General features: G+C 40.7%; 1 protein-coding gene across 2 annotated transcripts in view; it reads left to right on the top strand.

Moving 5' to 3' along the window:
- Positions 1-8,297, top strand: part of RORB (RAR related orphan receptor B) — a 199,351-nt gene extending 191,054 nt beyond the window's left edge. Inside the window, exon 11 of one of the 2 annotated variants that reach the window (XR_012374029.1) lies at positions 8,169-8,297. Coding sequence is in view for 1 of the 2 variants with exons in the window: in XM_073878075.1 (XP_073734176.1) it covers positions 8,169-8,195 (27 nt within the window). In the remaining variant the exon portion in view is untranslated. The remainder of the gene's footprint in view (positions 1-8,168) is intronic. The other variant, XM_073878075.1, reaches the window with a different exon arrangement.
- The last annotated feature ends 3,117 nt before the right edge of the window (positions 8,298-11,414 follow it).

The following is an 11,414-nucleotide window of genomic DNA, read 5'->3' as shown; positions in this document are numbered from 1 at the left end:
GCAACAGCTCTCAAAGATGGTAGCTCTCCTTTTCTAGAACTTTCACAAAAGGAGGTCCCAGCCAGCAGAGCCATGAACAACTCCTCTGCAAACATTTTGTTGGAACAAGTCGCCAAAGGCTTGCAAATAGATGTAACAATCCCTACACCTGATGAAAGCTTTCAGATAATAAATAACTGATGACTAAGTCTCTAGGTCTGATTTTTTTTTTTAACAAAGCAGCACCAAGCTACTTCACCACCAAAATCAATGCCCACTAACATATGAATACTCTGAGTTTTATGTGAAGATGTAGTAGAAAGTCATTGAGGACAATCACAGACTCACAGAGATGCCGAAAAAGGCAATTCTAAGAGAGGCTGGTGATTTTTTGGGTGCTTGGAGGCCCTTGCAGGTTGGGGTCCCTAGAACTGAAATGTTCCACTAGTAGTTTAAAGCAAGAGTTAACAGATTTTGCCCTGGTCCACACAACAAGATGAGCCTTACAAAGCCTTATGTCTTTGGAACCAGTGGTGACCCATGCAGTGTGTTTTGAGCAGTGTCTCTATTCCAGACATCCAGATCCCCCGTGGCCTTGATCAGAGAACACAGAAACAGAGAACTGCCCCCCATCTTTCTGTTAGAGCACCATTGTGTCCCATGGTTTCTAATCAGGTCTTCAAATGACTGGTCAGAGACAGCAAATATATGATCTCAACCTATCCCGGGTTCCTGTCAATTGCCACCAACAACTGATCACAAAACTCTTGACTATAAAATTATCTAATTCTTTTCCCCCAGAAACCTAGATCTAGGCAGCATTAAAACACAGAAGGAAACCACTTTTAAACTCTGGTTGGACCATAGAAAATGACAGTTATTAACCTTCAATAGCATTATCAAAATTTACAAATGACGCCATTTTTGTGCCCAAAGCATTGTTCCATTCCTAGATCCTCTTCTCTGTTTAAGAGTAAGAACTGGCAACATGTTTCCATAATCACACCAAGCTAGTGTGCATAAGACATTTCAGATACCGAAGGAGTAGCCAGCATTTGGCCCCCATCCCACATGGCAAACAGCTCCTTGACCCAATTAGAGAAGACGTAGAAGTGAAGCAGACCCCCTAATGCTATCTTGGTGGGGGAAGGGAGTGTCTCATATGCCCAAGTCACCATGCTATACAAGCTTTCTCTCACTGTTGTCTGAACTTGAACTTGCTAAGTTTAACTGGTTGAATAAATATTACTATAAGATACTATAAAATTCTTTACAGCTATGTCTCCCAGATCTTTAAATCTCCCAAGTTCATGAAGCAGGGCATGGCATTGTGTAAGCACTCAATAAATGTGTCAACTACATGTATTGAGATCCAGTCTTCTTTTGTAATTTTAGCTTCCCAACTATTTGCTGTCATTTCACTTGTTTACGCTGGAGCAAATGACCCTCTTGAAGAGGCATCAGATTTAGATATGCTTTTTTACCATAAGCAGTGGAGAGGGGAAATGGCAGCCCCTTGGCAAAAGGCACCGGAAGAACGCTCTTTCCCTTCTCTTCTCCAAAGATTTAGCCAAAAGCAAGGAGAGAAAGAGTCTGAATGACTATTACTGGTTAAACACAACTTCCTAGATTTTCACAGAAGACTGAGCCGGGCAGGAAACAAAAAATAGAGAAATCAGGGAGCCCAATTTGTAAAACAAATTGGACATAAAAGCCTGGCCTTGGCATATCCCTCTCAAATTCCCCCAGTCTGGTCTGATCAAGTCAGAGTCTCAATCAAAAGGAAGGGAATCTGGAGAACTAATCACTCCTTGTGCTATTTCACCATACAAGTAAGAAATTTTAGAGAAGTCACTGCTTTTTAAGAGACGGAAATTACTATAGTTGTACTCATGTACTCCTGATGCAGCAGTCAAAATGGGGAGCCCAATATCACATGTCACCTTCATCACTGGATACTTTGCATGTGGCCAGAAGATGAGGCAAGCAAGAGAGAACATGTAAGACTACATAATAGGTTTGGACACAGTAGGCTTATCCACCTTCCACCAATCAGAATTATTCCCATGATGCCACATAACAGCAAAGGTTATGGGAAATGTAGTCTACTTGTGTGCCCACAGAGAAAAGACACCAGGTTTTGGAAACACTTCGCAGTCCTGACACAAATGTGAAAAGAATCCAAGACAGTCTATAATTTCCTATCAGGTACTGTAACAAACATCTATTCAACAAATATTTACTTCCACTACTATATGCCAGGCACTGTTCACTGGAAATCCAAATCATGAAGTATGACAGATAAAGACTCTGCTCTTATGGTCCAAGAAAGGTGGATATACAAGAGGACAAAGACATAATATAAATAACTATAAAAGAGAAATTTTATTACAACCACTGCACTAACTACCAAAAAAAATTACAAGATGCTCCTATACCTGATCATTTATTCTCTATTTAACTCTACTCTTTGAACTCATTATCACTTATCATTCACCCATCATTGCTCATTGTTTTAAAAAAAAATTAAAAACTATGTTAATTATTTAATTAATTTCTTAAGAGTGAAACAAAATCTTCCTTAGCCTATCTTTTACCCCCGGTTATAACTGGTTCGGCTCATTGAGACTAGGCAGAGCAAGTGTGTGTCGACACTGCTTTTCCTATCAAAGCCTTAAATAAAGTACATCTTTCCCTCCCGACTCCCGGTCTTCCTTTTCACAAACTAAAATCTCAGTGATCCCAGACATCTCTGGCAATGTAATCTGCTCATAGAGACAAGTATTGTTCACTTGAAGAATCTCTTCAGAACAACCAGCAACACAGATCAATGACAGGAGGGGCAATTACAGATTCTCTCGATATCACCGATGGGAGTCATCTGTGCATTTAGAACATGGCTTTTACAGACACCTGAGTTTTAAAAATGTAGGTTTTGTTACTATTCAGGGACAGGGAGGCCAACAGATCAGGAGAGGATTACCCCTGAAAGGAGTTTGATGCGAACAGTTCCCAAGAGAAGGGGGCACCCGTGCCATGCCACGCAAGGCCACGTGGGGAAGCACCAGGTTGGTCAGGAGGCAAAGGAGTGAGGGAGAAACGCAGGAAAGAGCTTTTCTTGTGGTTTCCATGGCAAGGAACTGATTGGGAAAGGTAAACAGGTTTAGGGTTGGCTAATTTGGATAATTGGATTTGGATCCTTTCAGCGGGCTCTGGGGTTTAGGAAGTATCTCCTCTCCTCCTCAGTACCTGGCCCTGAGGTGATTGGGGGGGTGGTAGTGAGCAGAGTGTGAGAGCTCAATAAAAGTGGTTGGGGCAGGGACTCTGAATTGGTCACTATGCATTTGAAAGAGCCCACTCAGGGGCATCGCTTACTATCCTAAGAACTGGCTGGCCCTGGGAGTGGGGGGCAGTCTTTAGTCTTTGCAGGGTCAGCAAGGCCACAAATGTCAAAGCATCACAATAAAAAGACATGCTTAATACAAATTGATTTGTGCATATTGACCCACAAGGGAAAATACCGGATCCCAAATCTTACACGTGAAGAACAGAACAACTTCTGTCTCTCATGGAAAGACATTTTTTGAGATAATCCTCTGTGTTTTTCCATTTTCCCTCCTCTGGGTTCAGATTCACATCTTAGGCTCTTCGTAATTCCTTCCTTCAAGGACTTTTACAAGGTAGAAAGCTGAGTCCCAGGCTCCTGAGTCCCTGACTCAGCAAAGATTATTCTTTCTCACATAGAGCCTCAAGGAAGAGAATTTTCATCTTCAGGGTGTAGATCATGAAGAAATATGCAGTGATTATGCTGACTGGAACACACACACACACACACACACACACACACACACACACACACACACTTAACTCCCATTTTCTAGGCATGACAGAGACCTCCCTGTGAGGAGGGCACCGTGATTACTTCATTCAGCTCTTACTTATTAGGCACCTACTATGGCCAGACAGTGTGTCAGTCATCACAATAAGAGTCTGCTAGGGCTGCTGTGAGCAAGAGTCACAAACTGGATGGTTTAGTGACAGAAATGTATCATCTCCCAGTTCTGGGGGCTTGAAGTCCAAGATCAGTATGTCGGCAGGGTTGGTTCCTCTGAGGGCTGTGAGAAAGAGTCTGTTCCGTGCCTCTCACCTAACCTCTCAGGTTTTCTGGAAATCTTTGGTGTTCCTCAGCTTATAGAAACATCATCCCGATCTCTGCCTTCCTCTTCACCTGGCATGTCCCCTGTGTGCGTGTCTGTGTCTAGAGTTCTCCCTTTTAGAAGTCATATTGGATTAAGACCCAACCTGGTGAGCTCATTTTAACTTGATTCCCTCTGTAAAGTCCCTATCTCTAAATAAGATCACATTCTGGGGCATCTGGGTGGCTCAGTCTTTGCTCAGTTAAGCATCTGCCTTCGGCTCAGGTCATGATCCCAGGGTCCTGGGATCGAGCCCCGCATTGGGCTCCCTGCTCGGCAGGGAGCCTGCTTCTCCCTCTGCCTGCCGCTCTGCCCACTTGTGCAATCTCTCTGTCAAATAAATAAAATCTTTTAAATAAATAAATAATAAATAAGATCACATTCTGAGGAACCGGGGGGTTAACACGCCAACCTGTCTTTTTTTTTTTTTTTTAAGGACACAATTCAGCTAATAAAAATTAGGGAGAAAGTCATGAACAGACAAGTTTCTTCCTCTCAGATAGTGTGCATCCCTCTGATATTTTGTCAAGTTCCGACCCATTCAATGAGAGGTTACTTCTAAACTGATCTCAAGAAAATAAAGGTTTTTTTCCTGAATGTATGAACCAACAATACACAGATCACACAACTTGTTCATAATGCAAAGGAAAGAGGTCAAAGCAGCATTAGAAAATAACAGGGCAGAGGGAAGAGATAAGGTTGTTTAAAGAATGCTATAGGAGGCATTTAAGCGGTAAGTGAAGTAAGTGGGAATTCAGAGATTCAAATATGGCCAGCCAATCCCAAATCCTCCGCCATCCTTCCATGCACTTTTCCCGGAGACCAAATGTCCCACTTCTCTATTCAAACATGAACTGAGAATTCATACTTTCTCACAGCCGGCTAAAAATGTTTAACCAGAAGGGTGGAGAATGGAATTAATAATCCCTCTACAGCTCCAAGTGGCAATAGGAGGGACCTGCCAAATGGCGGGGAGGTTTTTACTGGAGCTGTGATCCATGCGGATACTACTTAGTATCATCTAGAATGTGTTCACCACTTCCTCCTTGGTACTCTCCATCCTCATCACACTTTACAAACCTAAAGCCCTGCGGTTTTGTTTTGTTTTGTTTTTGCCCTGCAGTTTTCTAACACGCTTGGGTAAAATGCCATTTTACTGACTAAGGGTTGGGGGTAGGTAAGCGGGGGAAGCAGTCAGGAAAGATTTTGTCAAAATAACTCTCATGTCCCTCAGTCTGCAGAAACTTTCCCTCCACAAGCCCCCCATCCACATCATTGGTCTGGGAATTCTTGTTCATGAAGCCTGGAAACTCCCTATGCACATACTAGACAAGACAGAAACATGACACACATGGAAACTGTTGTTTTGTTCGTTTGTTTGTTTTGTGCTTAAAGCCATTGAGCTCTAAGATGTTTCTGGTCTTGGAAGAAAAAGCCAGGAAAATATTGGTCATTAAAATAATAACCCCCCCCCTGCAAAAAATCCCTTGGTGTACATCTTAATTCTACATCATCCAGCTTAAAAAAAAATCATCTTTATTGATTTTTTAAATTAAAACTAATTATTCCAGGTTCGTGAGGGGATAGGGGCTTTAAGTTTTCTCTAAGTTCTCCCTTCCAAAACACCGTCCCCCACCCGCCCCCCAGAAATTAAGAATTAAATTCCTAAAAGTAATGTTATAGGAATGTGTGGACACTCATCCCTTGGATAGTTAAATGGCTTCGTGCTATGGGAAATACTCATCTACTTCTTAGAATTTAAATCTCTCATCCAGACAGATTCAAGGCAAGAGTCAGGCTGCTCTTTCTAATTCATGTTTCAGAGAGGACTCCCAGTTGCCATCTAGACAGTTCTGCCTCATGTCCTGCTTTTACCTTGCTCACGCCTTCCCCTTCAGCCCACGAGAACAAATGCCTGTCCAACTGCCCTCAATGGACTGTGCAGTGAAATATTCTTTAAAAATAAACTCTTCAGTGAAAGAGCCCAGATATTTGCTCAAAACGACCAGTAAAGAATCACAGATCTGTACTTCTGAAACAAATAACGCAACATATGTTAAGAAAAAAGAAAAAGAAGAAGATAGCAGGAGAGGAAGAATGAAGGGGAGTAAGTCAGAGGGGGAGACGAACCAGGAGAGATGATGGACTCTGAAAAACAAACTGAGGGTTCTAGAGGGGAGGAGGGTGGGGGGATGGGTTAGCCTGGTGATGGGTATTGAGGAGGGCACGTTCTGCATGGAGCACTGGGTGTTATGAACAAACAATGAATCATGGAACAGTACACCAAAACAAATTATGTAATATATGGTGATTAACATAACAATAAAAAATAAAAAATAAACCGACCAGTAAATTGTTTTTTACCACACTAGATTTTCACAGAGATGGTATTAACTATTTTGCTGCTAGTCCCCAGAGGTCAGGGATAAGAACTGCCAAAAGGCAAGGCATTGTGATCAAATGTAAAACAAAAAGCAAAAAACAATCTGAACGATAAGCAGATTGAAAGAAAGCCGGGCTCAGGCCCCACATCCTGGAGTCACGTCTGTTTCCCTCATCCATTCAACGAACACAGAGTGCTTGCTATGTGCTAAGCATTATACCAGACACCAAGGATAAAAAGATGGTTAACATGGTCACTGTCCTCAAGGTTTTCACAGCATAGCAGGGTTGGCAGATGGACAAACAAAAGCAGCGATACATTTCAAAAGAAGTATTTACAGAGAGGATTCCGATAACTGTAAAGAAGGAGTCATTTTCTCTATTTGGGAATAGCTGTAGGAGAAAATGGGGGGATCTAGAGAAACGGTGCCATCTGAACTGAGCCCTGAAGGGTGACAAGATGTATGGGAAAGAAGCCCCAGCAAACTGAAAGCGACGAGTCTAGAACACAAAGCAATGTAGCTGCATTCTTACTGTCACTCCCAGACGTGTTTTGCTTGGGTTTTACTTAATGAGTAAATTCGGTATAAAACTAGAATCTCCAGATGCTTGAAGATCTAGCAACATTGTGCCCATATTCCCAGCTGGAAAAACTCGCTTTTAGACAAGACATATTTTCTCTAGTTTTGCTCTTTACTTTTTTCCTACCCTGCCTGGCCCGTTAGACAAGCGAGTTGATGGCAAGCAATGATGGACAATCAGTGGAGAAAAGTCAAAAGTAGGCTGGTTACAAAGGCTCTGGGATGCCTACCTGAGTAGCTTATTTTTAGCTCAATGTTTCTGTGACTATGCCTCACAGAACTGGTCACCCACAAGTTGGATCAAATAGCTGATCTGTTTTTCCTTAAAAATCTTTTTTTTTTTTTTATTGGGACTGGTTGCCACTCTTCCATGTTGGTATATTGGGGAAAAATGTCTGTTACTTATAACCCCAACTACCTGCTCAGGGAGACAGTTTCTGTTAAATAGAAAACCCTTAGTTCTATTGAGGGTTTGGGATTTACAAGTTTTGGAAAATACAGAGTTCCCAAGGCTCTCCAAGAGTCTCCGAGGCTCTCCAAGATGGGGGAAAGACACCAAGAAAGGAGTCAGTGAGACCCTGAAGCTTGGGCACCAATGGGCCAAAGGATCAATGAGAAACTCTCAGTGGCAGAATGTCCCAAAGGACTTTTAAAGCAGGGATGGTAAATGTATGGTTTCAGGTTATTTGCTGCTCAGTGAACAATATGGGACACACACACACCCCACGCCCCGTTGATGTGGCTCCTGCTTTTCAGTAATGTCAACCTCAAAATGCTTATGTGGCCTTGAGGACTTAGATATCCAGAGACTCACAGAAGTCTTCTGAAGATGTTTAGACTTCTTTAATTTGATATTAGACAGAGACATGGAATTGGCATGCTTTAAGCTAGATCTCGGAAAAGAAAAGCTCTGGCCAATATTAAGTTTATAGAACTTAATCACTGATGAAATATTTAAAACAAAATTATGTATTAAATTATTTTATGACCAGTCTTAATATTTGATAATAATGTATTATTTTTCTGTAAGGAGCAACACGAGTCCCAGCAGCTCTGACATCCGAACACATCTGATGAGCATGAAGCAAAGAGAAGACACTCTGAAGCTCTCCAGTTCTCTGGTTGGGAGACGGTTCATGGAACTCAACCTAGGAGAAGCCAGAGGATATTTTCTCCAAGTCTCCACTTGCCTCATGGGAAGATAGTGCTCTTTTAGGCAAATAGCTTCACCCTCGTAGGTAAGGTCACTGCCAGCTTGCAGACTGCCCTTTGTTAATGAGCACAACTCTACCTGCACTGGACCCGAATCACAAAGTCTCACCCGCTGGTGAAACAGCTTTTATCCATAAATCACCTGCTGGCTCCTGGTCCTTGTGCCCAATGGATGCAAATCCCCATGCTTCCCATTCCAAATGGTGCCTATAGTAAAGCTTGGGTCTCACAGTAAATCATCAGCTCATAATCCTGCCTTCAGCTGCAATGAAATGTGTCCCTTGGATTTCCTACTCTGGAGACTCTTAAGGAGATAATAAAGGCCTGCCAGGTGGTTAGGGCTCAAGCAAGCATCTGCTCAGCTTTGTGTTTGATCAAAATGACCACAGGGATGCATGTAGTCCACAGATGTGTTATCAGAATCAACAGGAAAATGGGGGGGGGGAAGACCCTAATGTCTGACTTTAAAAGGAAGCTTTATGTGGTCATTCATTTCTAAATAAAAATTTTCACAGACCTCCTGTGTCCCTGGGCACAGGATCTCATATGCCTTTTGAAAAGGGCACAGATAATTGAAAAAGGAAATATGTGGTAAAGGTGGCCACATAAAGGTGATTCAAACTGAATCAGCACATATGGACTGAGCACCCACTCTAATAATACTGCCCAACCATGACAGAGTTCTTTACACCTTACAGTGCCTCTCACATATATTCTTTACTTGAGCATCACAACAGCCCATTATGGGGAAAACAGGTGTTATAGATGATCATCCATATTTGTAATCAGTACTTGGAAAATTCAGCTATGGAATGCAAAATCATCCTTATATCCTACACAATATCTAGAAAATCCAAAAGACTACTTCTACAAAATCTATTCAAATTAAAAAGATAATTTCACTAGCTTCATGGATGATAAATCTGCAACAACCTAAATTTTAAACTGCTCTATAAGTAAGAAATGAAATGGAAAAAGATCTCATTCACTACAGAAATAAATACTACAAAGTTCAGTGAACAAATTAACAAAAGTACAGAGCTCACATGAACAAAATTGTACACTTTCTCCATAAGGCAGAAAGAGACTCACCGCACTGCGTCCCTAGAGGAAGAATGAGAAAAGAAACATCAGAAAGCATAGTTGTAGAAAACATAATAAAATGACTCAAAAAGAAGTTTATGGTAGTAATAATTTATGTTTGTGCCTAAAGTTTGAGGCACAAATCAGGTTTTTTAAAAATTTAAATATACCATGTTTTAAGAAAGCCTTAAAACAAATTGACACAGGAACATTGCAAATAAAGAAACTTAAAAAGATGCCCTAGATAATGCTCACAAAAAGATGATTTAAGAATGTAGAAATAGTAATCAGACAAAAAAGGATTCAAGGACATTATAGTATGGACTATTGAGCATTTTTTAAAAATTAAAAATCCACCTAGAAGATTCAACAGTCATCTATTTTTTAATGTATCTATCAATGTAGTTTGGAAATATATACATCAAAATCTATTAGAGTTCCAGCAGAAACTGAAAAAGCTACAGTGAACAAAAATCACACAGATCTCAGATCATAGAAGATCACATTTTTTTCAAGAAAATTTAGAGAAGATGTTAATAACAGTTAACAACTTTGATCTAAGAGATAAATATTTAACTCTGTACCCAATAAACAAAGAATGCACATTATTTTCAAAAACATGCAACATTCATAAAAATAGACTATGTATTGAGTCACAAAGAAACTCTCAGTGCATTCCAAAAAGAAGAAAGTAACCACCACAATGGAAAAAACTAGAAGTTAAACAATAAAATAGAGACACCACCACCAAAAAAAAAAAAGAAAAAAGAAATAAAAAGAAACAAAGAAAGAAAGTACCTAGAAATTTAAACATTTAAGTAATTCCTGGATAAAGAGGAAATCAAAGCTTAAATTACAAATGATTTAGAAATAAAAGTAATCTAAGCTCTAAATGCCAATATTTATGAGATGCAATATATGTGTGTGTGTGTACATATATATCAAGAAATAAATATATATGTGAATATATATTCATATATTTTAAAAAACGAAACTAAGCTTTCAGTCAAAAAATTAGAATAAAATAAACTCAAAGTTGAAAGAAAGAATGAAAGCAGATAAAAGCAGAAATTAATCAAAATTAAGGAGAGTTGATCAAGAAAACAAAGAGTTGACCCTGAAAAAAGCTATAAAGCAAACAAACTTCAAGAGAGGCCTCTCTTGCCCAATCCATCTACAGGAAGAAGCACCTCCACGTCCCTCTGTATCCCCCTTACCATGCTTTATTATTCTTTGTTGCATTTATTGTATACATATTTGTGTAAAGTGAAGAATTAACCTCACCCCAAAAAGAGGTCTGGATTTTGCCCTTGGCTACTGGGAGATGAACAACAGAGCCCTGGAATGTCCTGATAGGAATGTCTTTGTCTGGAAGTCTTGGCCAATGGAAGGTCTAGCATGATGGGCGCTTTGCACTATGCCGCATCAGCCAACTTCCAGAGGGACAGAAGACTAAAGGCAGTAGCCCGACCTCCAGGAGGGGATAGAGACTAAAAGACAGCAAGTCAGGCTACATATGCGATTGAGCCCAGTAAAAACTCTGGACACCAAAGGCTCAGGTGAGTCTCCTGGGTTGGCAATATTCTGTGCAAATTGTCACACAGTGTGGTCAGGAGGAGGTAATGCCACCATTACTCCATGGAGAGAGGACAACCAGAAGTTTGTGTCCCTCTAAGAATCTTCCCTATGTGTCTCTTCCTTTGGCTGGTTCTAATTTGTATCTTTTCCCTGAAATAAACCATATCCACGAATACAGAAGCCTCTAGCAAGTTCTGTGAGAACTTTCAGTGATTATCAAATCTGAAGGTGGTTTTGTGAACACCCTAAATTTATAATTGGTGTAAGAAGTGAGAGCAGTCTTGTGGGAAATGTTCCCTCAGACCTTGGATGTTAGCTAACTCTGGGTAACTGGGTTATTGTCTTCCTCCCACCCCATACCCCAACGAGGTTGTCAGCTTCACCAGGTTTGGTTCACTGCTAT

This window comes from Callorhinus ursinus, unplaced genomic scaffold (genome assembly GCF_003265705.2).
Source record: "Callorhinus ursinus isolate GAN/ISIS: 27379988/994484 unplaced genomic scaffold, GSC_fseal_2.0 scaffold28, whole genome shotgun sequence".
NCBI classification, from domain to species: domain Eukaryota; kingdom Metazoa; phylum Chordata; class Mammalia; order Carnivora; family Otariidae; genus Callorhinus; species Callorhinus ursinus.
The sequence above is the reverse complement of the archived record's forward strand: the minus strand, read 5'-3'. Positions and strand labels throughout refer to the sequence as shown.